The 25,722-nt window shown below is 44.2% G+C and overlaps 1 protein-coding gene across 4 annotated transcripts in view; it reads right to left on the reverse strand.

Annotated features, from left to right (window-relative positions):
• Positions 1-25,722, reverse strand: part of LOC143987873 (heat shock factor protein 1-like) — a 110,274-nt gene that overhangs the window by 3,134 nt on the left and 81,418 nt on the right. For all 4 annotated transcript variants that reach the window (XM_077487024.1, XM_077487022.1, XM_077487021.1 and 1 more), the window contains exons 8-10: positions 24,257-24,378; positions 17,850-17,984; positions 1,550-1,619 (exon numbers count right to left, since the gene is read on the reverse strand). In XM_077487024.1, the coding sequence (XP_077343150.1) occupies positions 1,550-1,619; positions 17,850-17,984; positions 24,257-24,378 (327 nt within the window). The remainder of the gene's footprint in view (positions 1-1,549; positions 1,620-17,849; positions 17,985-24,256; positions 24,379-25,722) is intronic.

The following is a 25,722-nucleotide window of genomic DNA, read 5'->3' on the forward strand; positions in this document are numbered from 1 at the left end:
TCTTTTCATGTGACAACACTGAGGAAATTACACTTTGCTGCAATGTAAAGTAGTGAGTGTACAGCTTGTATAACAGTGTAAGTGAAAATTTCCAAATTGGGCCCAATTAGCAATTTTCCCTCCCTGGTATCATGTGAGGGTATGTTAGATTTGGTGTTAGCGCTCTCACACTCTCATACTGGTCACTGGAAGTTCAACATGGCACCTCATGGCAAAGAACTCTGAGAATCTGAAAAAATAATAAAAAATAAAAATGTTTTGCTCTACATAAAGATGACCTAGGCTATAAAAAGATTGACAAGATCCTGAAACTGAGCTGCAGCACGGTGACCAAGACCATACAGCAGTTTAACAGGACAGGTTCCACTCAGAACAGGCCACGCCACGGTCGACCAAAGTTGAGTGCACATGCTCAGCGTCCTATCCAGAAGTTGTCTTTGGGAAATAGCCGTAGGAGTGCTGCCAGCATTACTAGAGGTTGAAGGGGTGAGGGGTCAGCCTGTCAATGCTCAGACCATACGCTGAACACTGCATCAAATTGGTCTGCATGTATGTCATCCCCGAAGGAAGCCTCTTCTAAGCACACAAAGGACAAGGATTACTGGAACCATGTCCTGTGGTCTGATTAGACCAAGATAAACGTATTTGGTTCAGATGGTGTCAAGCGTGTGTAGCAGCAACAAGGTAAGGAGTACAAAGACAAGTGTGTCTTGCCTACAGTCAAGCATGGTGATGGGAGTGTCATGGTCTGGGGCGCCATGAGTGCTACTGGCACTGGGGAGTTACAGTTCATTGAGGGAACCAGGAATGCCAACATGTACTGTGACATACTGAAGCAGTGCATGATCCCATCCCTTCAGAGACTGGGCCGCAGGGCAGTATTCCAACATAACGACCCCAAACACACTCCAAGACAACCACTGCCTTGCTAAAGAAGCTAAAGGTAAAGGTGATGGACTGGCTAAGCATGTCTCCAGACCTAAACCCTATTGAGCATCTGTGGGGCAAAAACAGAAGGTGGAGGAGCACCAACACCCTCAGCTCCATGAGGTCGCCATGGAGGATTGGAAGAGGACTCCAGTGGCAACTTGTGAAGCTCTGGGGAACTCCATGCCAAAGAGGGTTAAGGCAGTGCTGGAAAATAATGGTGGCCACACAAAATAGACACTTTGGACCCAATTTGGACATTTCCCCTTAGAGATGTACTCACTTTTGTTGCCAGCAGTTTAGACATTAATGGCTGTGCATTGAGATATGTTGAGAGGACAGCAAATTTACACTGTTATACAAGCTGTACACTCACTACTTTACATTGTAGAAAAGTGTCATTTCTTTAGAGTTGTCACATGAAAAGATAGAATAAAATATTTACAAAAATGTAAGTGGGTGTACTCACTTTTGTGAGATACTGATTATATATGTAACCTTTTAGCCACAAAACATAATTGATACTACTCACAAAAATGCATCTATAAAAACATGTATGTTCCTTTAAACCCAGCAATACACACACACACACACACACATTTCAACATTTCTTAGTACTTACAGAATCTTGTCTTTCTGCATAGCTTTTCAGCCTCTTGTGTGGTCCTGATTTTCTGTGATTTGCCACTGAACTGTATAAAGATAAATCACAAAATCATTCTTATCAGGGTGGATAAAAAATCAAATTTTTTTTTTTTAAAATCTGAATTTTGACTTGACCACTGGGCACTTAAACCCCCTTCCTAACCAGACCAATTTTCAGCTTTCGGTGTGCTCACATTTTGAATAATTACTCAGTCATGCAACACTGGACCTATATGAAATTTTTGTCCTTTTTCACACAAATAGAGCTTTCTTTTGGTGGTATTTAATCACTGCTGTTTTTTTTTATTTTTTGTGCAAGAAAAGAAAAGAAAAAAAAAAAAAAAAAAAAGACCGAAAATTCTGTAAAAAAAAAAAAAATAAATGCATTTTTCTTAGTTTCGGTTATAAAATTTACAAATTTGTAGTTTTTCTTCATAAATTTTGCCCAAAATTTATACTGCTACATATCTTTGGTAAAAATAACCCACATTAGTGCATATTATTTGGTCTTTGTGAAAGTTATAGAGTCCACAAGCTATGGTGCCAATGTCTGCAAATTGATCACACCTGATGTACTGACGGCCGATCTAAATTCTTGAGACCCTAACAAGCCAGGAAAGTAAAAATACCCCCCAAATGACACCTTTTTTGAAAGTAGACATTCCAAAGGTATTTAGTAAGAGGCATGGTGAGTTTTTTTAAGTTGTAATTGTTTCCCACAATCCTTTGCTAAATCAAGATTTTCCTTTTTCACAAAATTGTCATATTATCAGGTTATTTCTCACACACAGCATATGCATACCCCAAATTACACCCCAAAACACATTCTACTACTCCTGAGTATGGCGATACCCCACGTGAGACTTTTACACAGAGTGGCCACATACAGAGGTGCAACATACAGTGAGCGCCATCAGGCGTTCTTGGAGCATAAATTACACATATCATTTCTTGACTACCTCTTACACTTTTGAAGAGCACCAGGACAATGGAAACACCCCAAAAATTACCCCATTTTGGAAAGAAAACAACCCAATGTATAATCTATGAGGCATGATGAGTCTTTTGAACGTTTTTTGTTTCTAGTAGTTTTTGTAAAATGTGTAAAAAAAAAAAAAAAATTGCGTTTTTCTTTACACAAAAGTTGTCAATTTATACAATATTTCTAACACATAGCACGTACATACCAAAAATGACACCCCAAAAATAGATTCTGCTACTCCTCCTGAGTACGGAAATACCACATGTGTGAGACTTTTACACAGCCTGGCCACAGATAGGCCCAACATTTAAAGAGCACCTGTCATTTCAGATCCATCATTGCAGCGCCTGTTAGTGGGCATCCACATCCTTCACCTTGTTATGTTACTGCTGCATCACCAGCCATCCCTTTAAAGTGAATGGGCCTGTCGATGAGTCAACAGCGGGTCAGAGAAGGAGCCGCTGCGGGACAGAGATGACAGTTGCTCTTTAAAAACGATGATTTAAATCTAGCATTTTTACTAGTGATTTAAATCAACTTTATTTAAATCAAACAAACCCTGTTCCTAATGAGGTTATAAATTCAGTGAAGTATGTTAAACACAAATATATTTTGGTTGTTTTAGTGTAAAGATTTGTTTTGTAATTTTATACTGTAATATATCAAGTATGTTTGAAAATGAAACATTAAATCTGGGAAGCTGTATAAGCATAGCGTTTACAAACAAACATTGCAGACCCTGTCAGCATAACATATGACCCAATTGTCAAACTGATGGCTTACAGGTAAGCATGAAGGGACTGGCTTGGTTTACGCTGCAGAGCTCTGCTTGGGCTCATTCATACATGCAGCTTGTGGCTGCAGCGCAGTGGTGCAGACTTTTCATAGTAAAGCAGGTGGTGTGGAGGTGACAAATCACATTCCCAGCCACCCTCTGAAAAGGGATCCACCATGGATTGCTTTTCAGATGGGGGCAAGGGCTGCCACCACAGTAAATGAGACCTTACTATCAGAAATGGTACTACTCTGTATCAGGAGCACTGACAGATTAAAGTGGGGAAAAAGGGACCTCCTGGTAAAACATGCTGGGGGGTCCATTTTCACTTCCACAGATGACCAAAGCTAGTCTTTTAAGTTGTTTCTTTCACCAGTCTTTGAATCTTGGTTAACCTCAAATATGTTTCAAAATTTGCACATAATTTGCATCCACTTTGTTTTTGTACTACTTTGCTATATAGAAAACCATTATGCTTCACTACAAAGGAAAGTTGAATATTAAAAAGGAGAAGATAAATCAGCATATTGGAGATAAAAAAGAAACAAAGTGTAGCTAGCTAATAAGCAAGTGTATAGAACTGGAAAAAGGATGCCAAACATCATCAGTGCTGCTAAAGCACAGAAAGAGGATGAAACTAGGGATGCACCGAATGGGTTTTTTGGTGCCGAAACCGATACCGAAAATGAAAAATACACTAGGCCGAAAACCGAAACCGATACCGAAACAGCACCGATACCGAAAATGACTGTTTTTAAAAAATATTTTTATACAGGAGGTGGCCAGAGACTGGGGACATGGTACAGGAGGTGGTCAGAGACTGGGGACATGGTACAGGAGGTGGTCAGAGACTGGGGACACGGTACAGGAGGTGGTCAGAGACTGGGGACACGGTACAGGAGGTGGTCAGAGACTGGGGACACGGTACAGGAGGTGGTCAGAGACTGGGGACACGGTACGGGAGGTGGTCAGAGACTGGGGACACGGTACGGGAGGTGGTCAGAGACTGGGGACACGGTACAGGAGATGGTCAGAGACTGGGGACACGGTACAGGAGGCATCCCCCATTGCAGGCCAGTGTCCCCTATTGCATCCAGTGTGTCCCTTTGTGTCCCCTATTGCATCCAGTGTGTCCCCTTGTGTCCCCTTTTGCATCCAGTGTGTCCCCTTGTGTCCCCTTTTGCATCCAGTGTGTCCCCTTGTGTCCCCTTTTGCATCCAGTGTGTCCCCTTGTGTCCCCTTTTGCATCCAGTGTGTCCCCTTGTGTCCCCTTTTGCATCCAGTGTGTCCCCTTGTGTCCCCTTTTGCATCCAGTGTGTCCCCTTGTGTCCCCTTTTGCATCCAGTGTGTCCCCTTTTGCATCCAGCGTGTCCCCTTTTGCATCCAGCGTGTCCCCTTTTGCATCCAGCGTGTCCCCTTTTGCATCCAGCGTGTCCCCTTTTGCATCCAGCGTGTCCCCTTTTGCATCCAGCGTGTCCCCTTTTGCATCCAGCGTGTCCCCTTTTGCATCCAGCGTGTCCCCTTTTGCATCCAGCGTGTCCCCTTTTGCATCCAGCGTGTCCCCTTTTGCATCCAGCGTGTCCCCTTTTGCATCCAGCGTGTCCCCTTTTGCGGCCAGCGTGTCCCCTTGTGTCCCCTTGTGCGTCCAGCGTGTCCCCTTGTGCGTCCAGCGTGTCCCCTTGTGTCCAGCGTGTCCCTTTGCAGCCAGCGTGTCCCCCTTTGCAGCCAGCGTGTCCCCCTTTGCAGCCAGCGTGTCCCCCTTTGCAGCCAGCGTGTCCCCCTTTGCAGCCAGCGTGTCCCCCTTTGCAGCCAGCGTGTCCCCCTTTGCAGCCAGCGTGTCCCCCTTTGCAGCCAGCGTGTCCCCCTTTGCAGCCAGCGTGTCCCCTTTTGCATCCAGCGTGTCCCCTTTTGCATCCAGCGTGTCCCCTTTTGCGGCCAGTGTGTCCCCTTGTGTCCCCTTGTGCGTCCAGCGTGTCCCCTTGTGCGTCCAGCGTGTCCCCTTGTGCGTCCAGCGTGTCCCCTTGTGCGTCCAGCGTGTCCCTTTGCAGCCAGCGTGTCCCCCTTTGCAGCCAGCGTGTCCCCCTTTGCAGCCAGCGTGTCCCCCTTTGCAGCCAGCGTGTCCCCCCTTTGCAGCCAGCGTGTCCCCCCTTTGCAGCCAGCCTGTGTGTCCCCCCTTTGCAGCCAGCCTGTGTGTCCCCCCTTTGCAGCCAGCCTGTGTGTCCCCTTTTGTTGCAGCCAGCCTGTGTGTCCCCTTTTGTTGCAGCCAGCCTGTGTGTCCCCTTTTGTTGCAGCCAGCCTGTGTGTCCCCTTTTGTTGCAGCCAGCCTGTGTGTCCCCTTTTGTTGCAGCCAGCCTGTGTGTCCCCTTTTGTTGCAGCCAGCCTGTGTGTCCCCTTTTGTTGCAGCCAGCCTGTGTGTCCCCTTTTGTTGCAGCCAGCCTGTGTGTCCCCTTTTGTTGCAGCCAGCCTGTGTGTCCCCTTTTGTTGCAGCCAGCCTGTGTGTCCCCTTTTGTTGCAGCCAGCCTGTGTGTCCCCTTTTGTTGCAGCCAGCCTGTGTGTCCCCTTTTGTTGCAGCCAGCCTGTGTGTCCCCTTTTGTTGCAGCCAGCCTGTGTGTCCCCTTTTGTTGCAGCCAGCCTGTGTGTCCCCTTTTGTTGCAGCCAGCCTGTGTGTCCCCTTTTGTTGCAGCCAGCCTGTGTGTCCCCTTTTGTTGCAGCCAGCCTGTGTGTCCCCTTTTGTTGCAGCCAGCCTGTGTGTCCCCTTTTGTTGCAGCCAGCCTGTGTGTCCCCTTTTGTTGCAGCCAGCCTGTGTGTCCCCTTTTGTTGCAGCCAGCCTGTGTGTCCCCTTTTGTTGCAGCCAGCCTGTGTGTCCCCTTTTGTTGCAGCCAGCCTGTGTGTCTCCTTTTGTTGCAGCCAGCCTGTGTGTCTCCTTTTGTTGCAGCCAGCCTGTGTGTCTCCTTTTGTTGCAGCCAGCCTGTGTGTCCCCTTTTGTTGCAGCCAGCCTGTGTGTCCCCTTTTGTTGCAGCCAGCCTGTGTGTCCCCTTTTGTTGCAGCCTGTGTAGGGAAGAGAGCCGCCTCCGCCGCTTGTTGGATCACAGCGCCGGGAACATCACAGCTTTCATTTCAATTGCTGTGTGTTCCCGGCCGCGCGCCGTCACACGCAGCCCCTCCCCCTTGTCCGGGCACTTAGATAGATAGATCATCCGCAGGATTGGACGGATGATCTGTCTATCAAAGTGCCCGGACAAGGGTGAGGGGCTGCGTGTGACGGTGCGCGGCCGGGAACACACAGCAATTGAAATGAAAGCTGTGATGTTCCCGGCGCTGTGATCCAACAAGCGGCGGAGGTGGCTCTCCTGCGCTTCACACCCCCCATGATGGGCGTCACCAGGGCGGGGGCGGAGCCCCGCCCCCACCCAGGCCACGCCCCATTTTCGGCTCCATTATCGCAAATTGCCGAAAAGGGCATTTTCGGCCGATATGTTTCGGCGGCCGAAATTTCGGTGCATCACTAGATGAAACAGCCAAAGCCCAGTAATAGTTGGTTTTTTTCACTCTTCCTGCCAATTTCAAGTTATCACCTGCTTTTTGCATCCATCTACTCCATTCTTCTCTCATCAGGACTTTAAATGGCTTGTTGATTGAAACATCTAGTGGCTGTAGCTGACCTGTAAGTCCACCGGGAATAACTGCTAGGTGCGTTTGCAAATCTGATGCAACCCTTTTAGTCTGTTGTGTTAAACGTGCTCAGAATTGATCAAAGACAAGCAGAGCTGGCTTCTTTAAGAGCCCTCCATGCACACATAGGTTTTTACCAGAGTTTAGGAGCAGCAGAGTTTATAGGCAGTTAAAGCAATCTTCTGCGTTCAGGAGAGGAATTTTTGACCATAAAAAAAAACAAAAACAAAAAAACAAGCCTAAACGCACTTAAATGCTAGGCACATTTAGCACTTTTGCATTTATTCATTTCAAGAATAGATTAAAATTCTGGCCAATGAAATAAACTCCCAAACACCAAATGCTGCTAAACGCATCTAAACTGCTTTGAAAAAATGCAGCTTAGATGGCGTTTTTAATGCCGATTTTCTCCTGTCAAGAGAAACGGCATTTACAGTAAACCAGTGTGCATGAAGCCTAAATTTGTTAAGAAGGGAGACAAATAGGATTTTAGTACGCAAAACTTTTTTTTTTGAGTCTATTGAGGGACACAGGAAGTCTTTCGGTAATGCTGCCACCTACATAATGGCAAGCAAAAAAATTGTGTGTCAGTCTAGGACTTGATGGACTGGTGTCTTTTTTCAACCTCACCTACTATGCAAGGATAACCCCTCCCACTACCAACATGCTTCAGTTTTGAAGCAAGGCAGTACAGAAAGCATGATCAAAAACACAGCGGTAAAACTTACTGTATGTCCCTCAACAGACTCCAAGGAAAGGATTTTATGATGAATAGAAAAACCTATTAATTTTCTAATCCATTGAGGGACACAAGTCATTCACCTTTGGAATGACCAACGAAGGAGCGGGTAACAAAGCAAACAACTTTACAAGCCCAAGTTGAACAATCAAAAAACTGGAGGAGGATTGCCTACAGTTCAAGACCCAACTGACAGGTCGTACACCCAAAGATGGCATGAGGTGAGGCCGCAACCTATACCTGGTAGCAAAAATCTGACACAAAATATCAGGTTGTATCCTTGCATTGGAAAACCAATGTTTAATCCCAGAAGATCAAGAAACACTCACTTAGTGAAGTATGCCTTTACAGGAAAGAAGAAAAACAATCCTTCCAATGAGTCCCACAGAGCAACTGAAGGTCAGTTAAAGCGGGGTTCCACCCTAAAGTGGAACCTCCGCTGATCGGATCCCTCCCCCCCTCCGGTGTCACAATTGGCACCTTTTAGGGGGGAGGGGGGTGGAGATACCTGTCAAAGACAGGTATTTACACCCACTTCCGGGCATAGACTCCCGTGGGAGTCTACGGCATTTCCTGTTCTGCCGCGCTGTCTGCTGGGACACACACGGGTTCCAGTGACAGCGCGGAGAATTCCTATTGCGCTGCGCTACTCGCGCATGCACAGTAGGGATCGGGAAGTGAAGCCGATTCGCTTCACTTCCTGATTCCCTCACCTAGAATGGTGGCGGCAGCAGCCGAGGGCCGAGGGATCGATCAGCCTCGGCTGCCGGCATCACTGGAACCCGGGACAGGTGAGTGTCCATTTATTAAAAGTCAGCAGCTGTAGTATTTATAGCTGCTGGCTTTTAATATTTTTTTTTGGTGGAATCCCTCTTTAAGTACATTCACCTTGGTCAAATAGGAGCAAGGAAAATCACAAAAAGTTATCCATTGAGCCTTCGGGGCAGATGAAGAAGTGTTAAAAGAAGGAAAGTCTAGCTCTGGGCAAACAGATCCCATGAAGTTACAAGAACATCCACTGTTGGCACTAGAGGATATCTACACCTGCAGATTAATCTTTTCAGAATGCAGTTGAGCCAGGATATTAGGGGGGTCCACGTATGACACCATGAAGAAGCCTTTCCACAAATTATCTGCACCTGATGCAAGTATATTGGACAGCACTAGAATTAAAGCGTGAGTTCCGCCGTTGTTTTTTTTTTTTTTTTTTAAAAGCCAGCAGCTACAAATACTGCAGCTGCTGACTTTTAAAATAAGGACACTTACCCGCCCAGCGCGCCCGTGATGTCGGCACCCGAAGCCGATCTCTCGATCGTCTCTTGGGTGCTGCCGCCGCCATCTTGGGTATGGCAATCAGGAAGTGGAGCCCTGCGGCTTCATTTCCCAGTTCCCTACTGCGCATGCAATAGGGATGGTCCCCGCTGTCTCTGGGATCTGTGTGTTTCCCAGCAGACAGCAGGGGACCTGCGGAAAGGGGCGTAGATTCTGCGGAAAGGGGCGTAGATTCTGCAGATATCTATGCCAGAAGTGGGTGCAGATACCTGTACTGTACAGGTACCTGCACCCCTCTCCCCCCTGAAAGGTGCCAATTGTGGCGCCGGAGGGGGGGGGGGGGTTCCAATGAGCGGAAGCTCCACTTTAGGGTGGAGCTCCGCTTTAACTTTTGCCCAGCTCAGAGTAGAAACGACCTCTCGTCACAGTAAAATCTCAACCTGACAGTTGAGGCATGGCACCACCGTGGCATTGTCCAACTAGATCCAGATCATGTGACCTGCCAAGGGAATAATCCATCAATGTAGAAATTACAACCTTCTAAAACTGCAGGATATACTGTAGACTGAGAGAATAATTCTCCAATGGTCAGGGTGCTCATAACTCCCCCCCCCAAGCCCAACAGGCCAATGTCTGATAGGACCTTGCAGAAGGTGGTAAGGGAGGACTTTCCAACAGACCAAGGATTGAATGATCCTAAGGGGCACACAAATCCATCTACTGAGAAACACTGCCTACTTTTCCCATGACAACAGAATGTAATAATAGGGCAGTCAGACAAGAATGGGTAAAAGTGGCTGCCTCAAAAAAGGGGTTACCTACAACTCTAATGCACAAACTAAGAGGCAGGCAACTCTCAAAATGAAGGACAAGGATATGAGATTAGAGCTGCCTGAAAGCACTAAGGGGATTCCAGCATTGATTTCTGGAGAATTAGGATTCAACCGACTCGCTGAGACATCTGCGCAGAGACGCGTTATCGAACAGAACCTGCATTGATTGTTTCCAAAGTATCCCTGACCACAGAAGCCAGAAAAGTCAAATGCGAAGAGCTGAAAAGGATGTTTAGACTGAAGGCTTAGTTTGTTTCCCTGGAATATCACTCTCTGCACCTGAAAAGACAAACTATCTAGGAGTCCTCATTGACAAAGTCCCTCTACTTTGTAAAGTAAAGGCACATCATCATGCTGATGAAGGCTTTTTGTAGAGTTTAGCAGACTTTGCAGTTGACCAGAGAACCAAATTTGGAAGACTTATATGTGCATATCCCAGGTTTAAAGAAACAAAAAAGGAACTTAATAGATCTTTCCCTGAGCATCTTACGCTGAGGCCAGGAAGTCCCCATGCCTTCAGTGGCATTCTTGATAACACCAAGAGCAGTCCAAAAGACATTCCTTATGGGTCAGGTGCACCTTGCACACAGGCTCTGCAAACCAGCACAAATGCAGATGCTTCCAGCAGACTATTACAAGTGCAAAGCTTCAGTCATTTGCTCCACATGTACTGTAAGTGAAGGATGTGCTGCCGCAGAAGAGAGATATTGCCCTGGTTTGACAAAAAAAATCTCAATAGGGGTGAAGGGCAGGACCCACCAGTAAAAACCTGAATTCTAAAGGCGGGGGGGGGGGGGGGGGGGTCGTTTCCAATTGTTTACCAGTAGGATCCACTAATACTGGAACATCCACTACCCTAGCAGTCTCCCTGTTGAGGTGAGCCACTGATGGATCCACAGTGGGGGGGGGGGGGGGGTAGACTACTGTTAACCAATGTCCTTTTTTTTTTTTTTTTGCCACATCAGTTACTTTCCGCCAGAGACTAGAATCAGCTTGCTGCTCATTAGTGTCTCATTCACAGTTCCACATCATCGTGGCTCGTTTAATTCCGTACATTTTTACAAAAACAAATTATTTATAAATCACAAAGTAAAAAGTTAAGAGTCAATTGTTTTTGTTATATTAGATATACATCCTATAAATAGACTTAAATGAACCTATGCATAGTGTATACCGTAATTATACCTATTCACCTAGCGCTTCCTAAGTAAGGTTTAAACAACTCCCCCCCACCCCCCCACCATCCCAACCCCGCGAACTTCCTACACACACTTGATTATAAATTATTATTATTCCTCTCCCTAGTTCTGTAGCGATAACATTCACCAATTAGCTAAAAAATTCCTAAAGGAAAAAGAGATCAAAAATGAAGAGAAAAAAGAAAAAAGAGAGAAGAAAAGAGAAAAAAGAAAAAAAAAAAAAAAAAAAAAAAAAAACACAAACAGGGAAAATAAAAACCTGTATAGAAAGGGAAAAAGGGACGTCAGATACCCATGGGGAACCTCAGATCCCCATAAGTGATCTACAGCTCTTTCACCTACAATAGAATACCTAACTTCCCCAGACTAGGCCCCCATAGACTCTTGAACTTCCTATTATTGCCTTGTCTAGTAAAAAAGACCCTCTCATTAGCGATTGTCTTTTTTATATTTACCATCCAGGTTTCAACTGATGGGCCTAAGTGTGAATGCCATTGTTGAGCGATTATTTTCCTTGCCTGGAAAAGGCATCTGATCACTGGTGTTTTAATGGCATTTGGGACTGTACGATCCTCAGGGATAGTCAAAAGACAGGTCCTAGCTGTTGCTTTCAATGTTAAGTTAAAAACTTTGTTTATCTGGTCTATGACCTGTGTCCAGTACCTAAACAACTTTGGGCATCTCCAGAACATATGAATAAAATCGCCAGTCATACCGCATCTGGGGCAATGGTCGTTGTTTCTCCATCCAAGTTTGAACATTTTCTTGGGAGTGTGATACACCCGATAGAAAAAGAAAAGGTGAGAAACTTTCTGGGAAGGGGAAATCGAAACTTTTGTACCGTAATCGATTAACCGATCCCAATCGGAGTTAGACAACGGGCCTACATCTTTCTCCCATTTTTCCCTACTTTTACGCAGGGCATCGTGGTTTAACATTTCGTCCCCTAGTCTAGCATACATATATGAAATCAGTCCCTTAAGCTTATCCTGGGTCGCAATCTGCGACAGCACGGGCATCTGAATCCATTGAACCTTTTGAGGTCCAAATTGGGACTGAACTGCATGCCTAACCTGTATATATTTGTAAAAGGCCCTGTTTGACAGTGAGAACTCAGATTTTAAACTATTGAATGATTTAATTTCTGAGCCCTGGAATATTTGGATTAAATAGTTTATACCTTGGTTCGCCCATTCCCTGGATCTTTCCACTTTAGCTATTTCAGCCAGGTTTCTATTGTTCCATAAGGGGGCCAATACGGATACTCCCTGGTATCTTAATATAGCCTTGACTGTTTTCCAGAGTTTAACAATCTGATGGATTGTTGGGCAACTTATCCCAAACGAGTTTGCCTCAAGGGCCTCAATGAGTGTATTGTGGGGGCATCCTAGCATCTGTAGGCTATGATGTGGCAAACCCTCGCTTGATATTCCTGCATCTGCTATATGCTGCATCTGTGCTGCCAAATAATAAAGCCTGGGATGTGGAACCGCCATCCCCCCATCTTCCAGCGGTAACTGCAACGTCCGTAGGCTTATCCTAGGCGGCCCCTTTTTCCATATGAAATCTCTAGACAGAGATTCTATTTTCTTAAACCACCGCGCGCCAATCCATACAGGCGAATTATGGAGAACGTATAAGATTTGAGGGAGCCAAACCATCTTGACCAGGTTGCAGCGACCCGCAATCGATATGGGGAGGCGGCTCCAAATATCTGCCTTGTCTTTAAGTTTGAACAAAAGGGGAGCTAGATTATCTTCCACATACCCTTTTACATCCTTTGCCATCCAGACCCCTAAATACTTGAACTTGTCTACCACCTTTAAAGTGAACGTGTCTTGTATTATATTAGTGGTCCCCATATCTATCGGGAGTAATGCCGATTTATCCCAGTTGATAGCCAATCCAGATACTTGGCCGAATTCCTTAATCATTTTCATAGCCGCTTTCAACGAAGCTTGAGCCTCTCCTAAAAAGAGCAAGATGTCGTCGGCAAATAGTGAGATCTTTTCCTCCCTCTGACCCCTCCTAAATCCCTGAATATCTGAATTTGCCCTAATGGCTATGGCCAATGGCTCCATTGACAGAACGAAGAGCAGGGGGGAAAGGGGACAGCCCTGCCTCGTTCCCCGTTCTAGTTGAAACGCCTCAGAGTATTCATTATTAATTTTTATTTTTGCTCTTGGATTAGTATAGAGCATTTTTACCCATTTAATAAAGTTTGGACCAAACCCAAATCTAGAAAGAACTTCAAACAAATATTCCCACTCAAGACAATCAAAAGCCTTGGCTGCATTCAAGGCTAATATTGCCCTGGGGCCGCCATCATCTACCGGGATCTGGACATTCAACTGGGCTCTGCGTATATTAATGCTAGTTGACCTGTTCGGGATAAAACCCGACTGATCAGGATGGATGAGCTTGTGTATAAACTTTTTTAAGCGAGTTGCCAGAATTTTCGCTAGAATCTTTACATCGGTACAAAGCAGCGAGATCGGCCGATACGAAGCAGGATCCATAGGGTCTTTCCCCTCCTTTGGGAGAACCACTATATTAGCCTCCAACATTGAAGGAGGCAACGTCCCTGCCACCAAGGACTGGGTCAATGCCTCCAACAACTCCGGCAACAGGACTTCACCGTATTTTTTTTAAACCTCAATGGGAAGCCCATCAGGTCCAGGTGATTTCAGATTGGACATCTCTGCCACCGTTTTACGGAGTTCCTCAATTGTTATTGGGGCCTCCATTACTGCACGGTCTTCTACTGACAATGTTGGTATATTAATATTTCCTAAGAATTTGGCCACCATTCCCAGCTCTCCTACCCTCTGGGATTTATAAAGAGAGAGATAGTAATGATAAAATATATTTTTAATCATAATAGGATCGGAAGTAATCTCCCCCTGTGGTGTCCTGACCGCTACCAATGTCCTTTCTAAATGCAAACAATTCTAGCTAGCCTTAGGTGTGTCAAAGACATGTAGGGTTGTTTGCAATCCCCATAAAGTTAAACTTTGAAGAACCTTGAAGAGCGGGTGAAATGGTAAGGTCTTTGCAGTTTCAGGGGCTCTGAAAGACCACAAGACTGGAGACAACAAGCTGATCCTCCAGTTTGAGTGGTGTGCAATATATCTATAAAAGCTGAAATGGTGTCAATTCTGGAGTAATAGAGGAAGACGGACTCCTCAAAGATAATCTCATTAGGTAAAAACTGGAAAGCCTCAGAATCAAACATAGTCACTGCGTCCAACGTTTTAGAAATCATTAGAGCCACAGGAGGATCAGCTATAGAATCTGTGGAGAAAGTAGTGAACGTGCACAAGCCTGCCAGGAACTGGGTGAACTGGACTACAATGTCAACGTGACTGTAATCAAAACCTTTGCCAACAAGGCAGGAGAGTTCGTCCCACCCTGCACAGCTAGAGAGGACAATGATGACAAATCAGACTGAGCAGAGGACAACGCGATTCCAGGTTACAGGCGTCAGCACTTCCAGAAGAGCTGAACAAACATCCCTGGAGCCATTAGTGGAGTGTGAGCTGGGGGACACTCATTGCAGCAGGACTATCTCCTGTGTATAGAAGGAGGCACATTGTGACCTCTTGGGGGAAGGCAACCTAACTTCAATGCAGGAAGGCAAGGCCTCAGGTACTCAACAAACCCAAACAGCTGAGTCAGCCATGGTCGGCAGGCATCATGAACAAACCAAGGATTGGAAATCCATGTTGCTCTTCTGCAACCAGGAGAAGCAGCGAGGAGATGCTTCCTCAATGCTGTATGGCTGAAAGAGAACTTGAGCCATATGCCACCCAGCATATGATGTCAGTGCTTAGTTTTAAGGAATATTGGTGACAGAAGAAAAGATACTATGTGATCACAAAAATGAAAGCTGGGAACAATATTTATGTTGAGGGAAACCTGCATGTATGTAGCAAACCATTTAAACAATTACCTCAGTTTGTCTTCTCAGGAGTAAATGACACTAACAAAACAAGTTGCAGAACCATATTGGTTCCAATAGTGGTTTATTTTCAGGGTTCCTAGAGGCAGAGAAAGCAGATGGCTTAGGATGTGAATGAGGTTCTGCACCTGGACAGCTTTTTCAATATGAAGCCAAGACCATAAAAACATGAAGGGGACGTCAAACTAGTAGGAAGAAAGTTTAAAATTAACCTTAAAGCGAGCACCATCCAAAAAAGGGAAGCTCTGTTTGTTTGTCTCCTCCCTGCCTCCGATGCCACATTTGGCACTTTTTGGGGGGGGGGGGGGGGGAGCAGCAATCCAAGACAGAAGAAGTTTGCCCCTCAACCCCTCCTCCTTTCTCCGCAGTCTTCTGTGACACATCGCAGATCCCAAAAGACTACTGGACCATTCAAAAGGGACAGCATGATTCATACATGCAGAAACAGGCTGAAAAACCACAAGGCTTCACTCCGTTTCCCACACTAGAGATGCCTGCACCCGAAGCCAATTGAGGAATTGGTTTGGGTGAGGACATTGCTGAATCCCTGGACAGGCAAGGTGTCCTTTTATTGAAAGTCAGCAGCTACAGTTAGGCAGCTTTTGATGGGGGGGGGGGGGGGGGGTGCGGATATGCAGTGAGGTCAGCTGGAAGTTCGGCTCCCCCTCTTCCTCCCCCACCGCTGGCCATCCACTAAGCGCAGCGTGCTATGCGCATGCGCAGTAGGGAAGTGGAGATGTCTGCGGCAGCACCTGACAGATGAATGACAGGTAAGTGTTTTCTGATTTTCTGAAGGAGCTTGGAAGTCTTCTTTAAAAAGTACAATTTACTGAAAGAGTCGGTGATGCTTAGAACAGACTTCTAGCAGTGGTAGCGAGTCCGTCAACACAAAGTGAATTGAAACATGCCTGGGACAAACCTAGGTCTGTCCTCCGACAAAAAGGGGACAGACTTGATGGACCACTTGGCCTTTTTATGCCCTCATTTTTTTTTTTCTCTTAAGTATCTATGCACTGTTCCTTTAATATACTGTGTAGTACAATGCACTGATAAAGTGATAGTAATGTACATTGCACACAGGTGTATTATAGCTCAATACACTGGTTGAGCAGTATTATTGTACAGTGCATAGTACACTTACGTATAAGGGTACAGAAAAACCCTGTCTTACCTTATCCATGCAGTTGCTCCCAATTAGGGTCAAAGCTACATCCACCATGTTGGGCATATCCACAAAGGGTCTGGGTGCCAAAGAAGTGGACCATGGCCCTGGACCTGTGGCTAACACTTGTTGCACCATGTGCCAATGTGAGTGCTGATTGCAGAATCAGATGTCTGAAGCAAACATTACAGACCAGTCCCACTGCCATGAAGTCTGGGTACAGTTCCCACAAGTAACTGATCCAGAAAATGCTAATAAGCCATGAAAGCAAAAAGCAGTCAGATCTTGAAAAAAAAAATGTCAGCCGAAGGAGGCAAGCTAAATCTGCTGAAAATAGTATTAAATTCTTCTGCAAGAAGAGCAGGCATCCATCACCTAAGGACACTAGTACAAATGGAGTCTCATTGAATTGGTGGGGTTATATGGCCCCACTTGGGGACCCAGTGAAGCTTTTGTAAGTGTCCAATCACCTAAAGGTAGCGGCATATCACCCACGGTCAATGAATCTGTGTTCTGCACGGTAAAAATAAAATCTTTTATTTCATTTGTAAATCACTTTTCAATGCTTTGTACCAGAATTCTAATCTTAATATAAATTATAAAAAGGACCCATTATAGAATAAAATATATACATTTTAAAGTGATTGTAAAAGGCAGAAGGTTTTATCCTAATGCATTCTATGCATTAACATTTAAAAAAACGCACACACGCACACGCGCACACACACTTCTGTGTGCAGCAGTCCCCCCCTCATACTTACCTAAGCTCTTCTCGATCCATGGATGTTGTTGGCCAGGACTCTCCCTCCATTGCCTTCCTCTGCTGTCAATTTAATTCAATGAGCCAATAAGGAGAGAGGAAGGGGGGGGGGGGTCAGGCCGTGGCTCCATGTCTAAATGGACACATAGGTGCCCTCATAGCAAGCTGCTTGCTATGGGGCCACTCAGCGGAAGGGGGGGGGGCAGAGAACAGGATGATATGGGCTGCTCTGTGCAAAACCACTGTACAGAACAGGTAAGTATAACATTTGTTATTTTTAAATGAAAAAGGGCTTTAGTATCACTTTAACTATATTACAACTATTTTTTTTTAAGAACCAACATTGAGCAAAGTAGAAAAAAAGTGTTCATTTTTTGTTGCGTTTGTGGTCTACGGATGGCAGAAAAAATAAAATCATATTTGCAAGATATCACCAAAAGAAAAGCTTCTTTGAAAAAAGATATATGTATTACTTTGTTATCTTAAATCATGACAAAGTTGTTGCTGAATACAAACAAGCCCATAGAAGAAATGTGAAATTGCTGTGGTCCCTAGGTGTATACAGGTGTAAGAACTGAACTAGTTAAGTGCCCCTCTCTCTCTTGCCAAGTGAGGATTTGTGATCAGGCACGTGGCTGCTACTCATCAATGCCAGCATAGAACACTGCAATGAGAGGACAGGAAGCAAATTTTCACCAACAGAAAAAAAAAAAAAAAAAAAAAAAGGTATTAAATACATTATCAAACCGAAAATGTGTAAAAAAAAACAAAATTAAAAAAATAAAATAAAAAAATCCATAAACAATGGGCTTTCATTTTTCACTGGTGTACTCTGAAGTACAATGCAATAGTGAGTATATGGTGCTCTGTCACCCAAGTATGTTCACAAAGCTTGTGCCAAAATTTTAGCGTCATTACTTACTTTTCTCCTGGATTTATAAAGGACTGTTCGAGATTTGAGGCAGTATCTTCATTAATCACCAGCTCACTTTCATAAGAGGATAAATCTGAGGCATCGTCAGATTCATCTGTGTTGTAATTTTCATACCCTCGGTTTCTGGAATCACAGACACCTCAATATACCAAAATGCTCAAATAACCTGAATTCACACACTATGCACTTCTCTTTAGTGGTAAAAAAAGCAGAAAAAAAAATGAATTTTTATAAAAGCTTATTTGTAAAAAAAAAAAAAAAAAAAAAACTTTTCTTGGAGTACATCACGGGACACAAAGCCATAGTAATTACTACATGGGTATACAGGCCACCTTCAGGTGATGGACACTGGCACACCCAATACAGGAAGTTCATCTCCTATATAACCCCTCCCCTTACCAGGAGTACCTCAGTTTTTGTAGCAAAGCAATATACATAAATGCCAAAAGAGGGGAGAGATCTCTTTGTCCCGTGATGTACTTCAAGAAAAGGATTTTACAGGTAAGCTGTTATAAAAATCCTATTTTCTTCAGCGTACATCACGGGACACAGAGCCATAGTAATTACTACATGGGACATACTATAGCAATGCTAATTGAAGAGGGGGGAGATACAACCCGTAGGGTGCCAACAGACTAGAGGACCTATACTGCTGCCGGCAACGTACTTCGCCCAAATGCGATAGCCTCATGCCTTTTTGATCCACTTGATAAAATCTGGTGAACGTATGGACTGAAGACCAGGTTGGGGCCTTACAGATCTGAGCCATGGAGGCATGGTGATGCACTGCCCAAGAAGCACTAACCGCTCTGGTAGAGTACGCCTTGACTTGAAAGAGGTGCAAATTTACCCTTTAAACCACAGGCCTGAATTAGAACTTGGCAAATCCATCTAGAAATAGTGGATTTAGACGGCGCTCGTCCTATCCTAGGACCTTCTGGCAGCACAAACAAGACATCAGTCTTTCGAACCTGAGCAGTCGTCTTTCTCTCACTACATCAAGACAATGTAGTGACTTTTCTTCCTTAGAAGATGGTTTTGAAAAAAAAAAAAAAAAAAAAAAAATGATGCAAGATCAATATCTTGGTTTAAATGAAAACCTGAAACCACCTTAGGCAGAAAACCTGGATGAGGACGCAACACAAACGTGTCTTCATGAATAATCAGATATGGCTCTTTACAAGAGCCACCAACTCCAAAACCCTCTTTGCTGAGGATATAGCAACTAGAAACACTAATTTCCTTGTCAGAAGGACTAAGGGAGTATGCTGATTCACTTCAAAAGGCTGTTTTTGCAACACTGACAAAACCAAGTTCAAGTCCCAAAGGTTCAAGAGAGATTTAACTAGCAGATTAATCCACATTACCCATTGCATAAAACCCAGACCAAAGAATGCAAAGCAAGCGGTCTTTGAAATAAGACAGACAAAGCTGAGACTTGATCCTTAATAGTACTTAAGGTCAACTTTATCTCTACCTCCAACTGTAGAAAGGCAAGAATTCTGCCTATGCTATACGTTCGAGGGTGCCAACCCTTGGACTCACACCAGGAAATGTAAGCTTTCCAGACTCTAATATATGGCTCTGGAAGCTGGCTTCCTTGCGTTAATCAAGGTAACTGACCTGGATAGCCCACATTTCTTCAGAATGTGGGTTTCAAAAGCCAAGCCATTAAATTTAGAGTTTGTAAGGTAGGATGGAATGCGGACCCTGCAAAAGTATGTCTGGATGTAGTGAAAGTGTCCATAGATCCCCCACCACCATCATTACAATCTCTGCATACCAGACCCTTCTGGGCCATGCTGGGGCTACATGAATTGAATTAACACCTTCCTTTCCAGCTTGATCCTGCAAAGAAGTCATGGCAGTAACTGAATAGGAGGAAATGCATAAAATCAAGATCTGATCCCTTGGGGTTACCAATGCATCTGTCCAGCATGCGAGTGGATCCCTTGTCCTGGACACAAAGTTGACCAACCTCATGTTGAGCCTGGATGCCAAAAGATCTATGTCCAGGATCCCCCATCTTTGGCAAACAGCCCGAAAAATGTAAGGGTGCAGGGACCATTCCCCTGGGAATAACTGTTGGTGACTCAAGTAGTCTGCCTGACAATTTTCTACTCCCAGAATGAAGACTGCCGATAGGCAAGGAACATTCCTTTTCTGCCCAAAGCAGAATACGATTCACTTCTCTAAGCTGCGTGACTCTTGGTGCCCTTTGGTGATTCATATATGCTACAGCTGTGGCATTCTCAGATTGGATTCTGACAGGACAAACCAGTAATTTGAATGTCCAGGCCTTCAGAGCCAGACGAGCTGCCCAAATCTCTAGGATGTTGATGGGCAAGGCTTTTTTGGTCTCTGACCACTGTCCCTGGACAGTTGTCTCTTCTAGCACTGCTCCCCAACCTGAAAGGCTGGCATCTGAGGTTACCACCTTCCAGATAACTGGCATGAAAGATTTTCCTTTCCAAGTTACTGACCACCAACTGAGGCTCTGGGACACCTTTGGGGACAACCGCATTGGCAAATCTAGAGCTTGGACCTTTTTGTTCCAAGCAAACAGGATACTGTTTTGTAACAGTCTTGAATGGAACTGGGCATAGAGAACTGCTTTGAATAAAGCCACCATCTTCCCCAACAGGCTCATGCAAAGACAAATCAAGGGATCACCTGGTGTATAGAATCCTTAATGGCATCAATGGCAAAACATAATGCCCTTGGCAGTACAGCCAATTCCCGGGCCTGTTGAACAGGGATCTCCTTAAGAGTTTGTTTAAACTGATCCCTTAGTGAATGACAAACCCCTATTGCAGTGACACCGGTAACAGTGGCATCAACCGCAGGAACAGTCCACCTCTTGATGAACTTTTCCTCCATGGGGTAAAGAACAGAAAATCTTTTTGGAGGAAGAAAATGCTTATCTGGGTGATCCCATTCAGCATATATAAGTTGCTCCAATAATGCATGAACAGAAAAGGCATGCAAAGTCTGAGGAGGTTTGAGAGAACCCAAGGAGGAAACGGTACTTTCGACTGACTGTTAAGGGCAGCTTGAAAGCAGACCGGACCATCACTGTAAGAGACTATTTCAGCAATTTCTCAGATTGCGAGGCTGAAAATGGTTCTTCCATAGTTGATTCCTCAGAAAGAGCATCATTAGACGGTCTTTCCTCCTGATCCCCTGAGGGTAACTCATCTATCCCTGTCCACTGCTGTCCTGACAGAGAGCTTAAGGTGGGGGAGGGGGACCTACCACGCTTTATTTCCCTTTGAATGGAAGAAGCAATTAAGGCCGATAATCTTTCTTCTAGTCCCAGCAGGGGGGAGGAAAAAACATCTTCAGTCATAGACTAGGGCTGAGATGCTGAGAAGCGGTTGTGACACCTACAGGGCCCAATGATTCACCCTGGCTAGCACCTTCCGGTACTTCAGAGAAGAAGACAATGTGGAGGCATGACTAGAGTCCCCAGCACATGAGGGCGGTGTTTTAGGTGGCTTTTTCACAGTTTTTGCCCTTTTTGGGAGCCATAGTTATAAGCACAAAAGCAGAGGTACTAAAATAAATGCACTATTTGCTTAGGTATAGTCTAGCAATAAAAATGCTGCCAGTAAAGCTCAGCCTGGTGCCAAGTAAAATGTATTCCTCCCTTATTGGGAATGCCTGTATGCAACCAATACGTGCACCCACCACTCCTGTGTCCTGTGGATCTGACAGCCGCACTCTGCAGCCTTAGGCTGGGAAGAATTTTTTTTAGATTCGGCGTCCCTCGTGGACACCAAGTCCCGCACATGGCGCCGCGCTACCCCATGCCCCTTCTCAATGTTTAAATTAAAAACGAGTTCTTGTGGGTGCAGTTCAGATCCGCCGACCGGCCGGCCTCCCCTAGAGAGAGGGGAGAGGAGGCCAGTTTTGTTAATAAAACATAAACCAAAACATAGGGGAAGCCCCCGCACCCACAAGGGAGAGGGATACAGGGAGGCACAAGCCACTGTTACACCTTTCCAGCCTTCTTTTCCCCATGGAGGAAGGCGCAATAATTGGCCCATCATCTTCCTGATCCAGGAACCCCCCCCCCTCTGCTGGCCGAGATTACATATGCTACTTTAGCTGCTGACACAGAGCTGACTGAGAGGCAAACATGAACAGGTATGTGCATTTACGCCTTCTAGTGGAGACATTAGGTATGACAACATTTTACTTAAGGAAGAAAAAAAAAAAAAAAAAAAAAAAAAATACAGTTTACAATTCCTAGGCTTCTTCCTTTACTTTATGCTCGCTGCAGAATTTCTGCTATAAGCCAGATCCAACCTTCACTCATCACGGCGGGCTGTGTTTAGTAAACCTTCAAGGACCGGGTCCCTTTTTATTGGGGTTCTACTCCCTTGGACCTGTATAGCACCCCGCCAGGTAAAACTTATGGTAATGTGAGCATGACCAAAGCACTGGATTCCAGGGGCCAGCCCTCCAAGGAGAGGCGTTACAGGCAAAACCTTGTCATTCTTATGCGAGGTCCAGGTACCATCCACTGTGGATGGATCCGGTCTGTAGAATGCCGTTTTCAGTGGAGCTCCTCAGAACACAACTACACTCGCGACCAACACCTTAAACACTGCCAAAGAAACTGAGGTACTCGTGGTAAGGGAAAGCGTTATATAGGGGATGAACTTCCTGCATTGGGTGTGCCAGTGTCCATCACCTGAAGGTGGCCTATATACCCATGTAGTAATGACTATGGCTCTGCGTTTACTGAAATATGAAAGTTATTTCACAAGCTCCTCATTTTAAAATTATCTCCTGTTTTTTTTTTTTTTTTATTATACCTCTAACTCATGTGTTGAGAATAATTAAATTCAGTTCTGTAAAACCAGTACATTTTCTTTTCTACTTAAAAACAAAAACAAAAACACGTAAAATTGCATGGATACAAGTATTTACCATCTCTCATTTGAATGATGAGGGATTAATGTGCACTGTGCTACCTATGCACTTCCTGGACACTAAATTCAAATATCAAACAAACAATCTGATTAGCCTTACAAGCTATCTAATGTAAAAATTTTAGGACCCCTCTTTCCTTCTTCCCAATGTAATACAGATGTGGAGAGGGGGAGAGGTTTGTAGTCTATTCAGGATAGTTAGGATCACAACCAGTGCTCGTGAACAAATTTTAGTTCCAGAAACAGTCCATTAAATGTTCCATCAATATATCACTTGGTAACCCCTAGATCAAATGATGTACATTTGTCCAAATTACAAGTGTCTTGCTCTCTTGAGCTATATCCAACAGGTGGGGTTCCAATCTGCAGGCGGATCTTCCCTTCCACTAGTGATATTTCCAGCACCGATTAATAATGTGAGCACATTTCAATTTTATTTTTTGGAGTTTTTGAGTCAAGCATACGCCGCTATATTATTTTTTTAGATCACAAGTGGAAGGGAAAAATCAGCCTGCAGATTGGAACTCCACCTGTTGGATAAAGCTCAAGAGAGCAAGTTGCACTTGTAATTTGGGCAAATGTACTTTAATTGATCCAGGGGTTACCAAATTATGTATTGAGAACACTTAATGGACCGTTTCTGGGACTAATATTCGTTCACGAGCACTGGTTATGATCCTAATTCTTATTTCCTCTGCATAGGGAAGCATATTGTATCCAGATGCCGGGGAAATCACTTTGTTTGCTTTTGGCTCTATTACGCTGATATTTTATACCTTAGGATGACAACACTTCTCTTCTACAGTTAGGGCTCATTTACATGGGGCACTTTACTGTGGGCCCAAAGCAAGTCCATGTTTTCCCAGCACAGGGACGAACAGGTATTGCATGCATCCCGCAACATCCCAATTTTAAATTTACATTGGGACATGAGGATGCAAGGAAACAGCTGCTGTGTCCCAATATGACATGTGGGTATAGGTGCATGTCCATGAATGCATACAGAGCGCGTTTGGAGACCTGCACTCACCCACATGTCATTAGGACACACAGGCTGTCTGTGACGCCGCATGTCCCAACAGAAATAAATGGGTTGCCTGCACAGGGATGCATGCAATACTTGTGCATCCCCATGCCAGGAAAAAATAGACCTTCATGAGGCCCACAGTAAAGCGCCCTGTGTGATCGAGCCCTTAGACTGACCTTTGTCACCCCAGAACAGAAGTGTGATAATGGCAGGATCGCCACATGAAAATAAACGAAAAAAGTCTGAAAAAAAAAAAAAAAAAAAAAAAAAGGCCACACACAAAACTCTAATCATGTACTGTTATACAATTCCTTGAGAATTGCAGCTGCCAAGAAGCATACTATACCTGCTACTAGAAACAGACTGTTTTATGTAAAATCTTATTTCATGAGTTCTATGTTTTTATAACACGCAGCAGATCTACGTACAAAGAAGTTTTCAGATGGTTGTTGGGCTCCTCTGTAGAGCTATCATGATCTTCTCCGATTACTCTTTTGATGCCTTTGCTAGGCTTCTGTTCAGTGTACCATGGCGATCCGTTATCAAAAGCCTGCACATTGCATAAGATATTAAATTTAAGCATAAAACTCTCAGCAAAGTAAACTCACGACTGGAAAGAGAGAAATCAATTTGACTCAGTTAGATTAAACAGGAATTGTACCAGGTTTCCTAAAGTTGCACTTTTTTTTTTTAACTCTTTTTATTAAGAATTTCAAAAACAAATGACATCTTCACTTCTCTACATTCACCTTCCTTTGCAATGCATTTTTCCCAGTGTCGTACCAGCTTTTTAATGCCATCAGCAAAACTCCTCCCACCCTCACCGTTTCCAATGATAACAAAAAGTGCAGAAACATTTTGAAGACCCTTCGTAATATATACAGTATATATATATATATATATATATATATATATATATATATATATATATATATATATATATATATATATATATATATATATATATATATATATACACACACACACACACACACAGTGAACAAATAATACCACCCAAGGGAAAAAGCATAAGTCTACATTTTCCCTAAGGTTCTAAAATCCAACACTTTTGGATAGCAGTTTTTGATAAATATGAAACAAGTAAATAGTTTTGTCATTTTTTTATTGTAGTTTATGTTAGTGTTGGAGAGCTTTTGATTCATTTCATGTCCTGCTGTCGCAGGGATAGGACTAAAGCTGGCCATAGATGGATCGAATCTTGGCTGGTTCAGTAGGGATCGGCCAAGATTCAATCCATCTATGGGCAGGCTGGTTGAACCCAATCCACTTCAGTACAACCTCTGTCTGTCTGATTTTTTTGCATCCAATTACTGCTGGTGGCTAAAGACAGGGAAGACTCCCATCAACACTGTCTGCAGTTGCAGGAAAGGGAAAAAAAAAAAAAAAAAAAAAATCGCATTATCTATGGCTTGCCTTAGGTAAGCAATTTCTAATAAAACTCCGATAGGGGTTCTAACCTTTCCCAAGTTTACCTGACAAAAGTGTTTTGTTAAAGTCTGAGCCCCCACTGGATAGATATCCTAGAATATCCTGTATATTAAAAAATAAAAATAAAAAAGGGGGGGGGGGGGAATCTCCAACAGGATCACAGGTCAGAAATAAAACCCTGCCAGAGATTCCTTCTCTAATCTGCCCAAAGCTAACAAAGTCAGGAGTTAAGGGAAATTGTTGCAGGCACCACTAGATGCCTGCACATTCCTCTAAAATCATCTTTTAACCTGACAAAATAGTTGCAATTCTATTCACCAAGTTTTGTGTGGTTTGTCCAATCCCCCATTGCACTTCCTTGCTCCAACTTATACATCATTGATGTGCTCTGTATGCAATGGGGGAACCAGACATTCGACACTCCCAAAGTGTCACTTTCTGAAAA

This window comes from Lithobates pipiens, unplaced genomic scaffold (genome assembly GCF_037356315.1).
Source record: "Lithobates pipiens isolate NorthernLeopardFrog02 unplaced genomic scaffold, aLitPip1_a1.2 Scaffold_18, whole genome shotgun sequence".
NCBI classification, from domain to species: domain Eukaryota; kingdom Metazoa; phylum Chordata; class Amphibia; order Anura; family Ranidae; genus Lithobates; species Lithobates pipiens.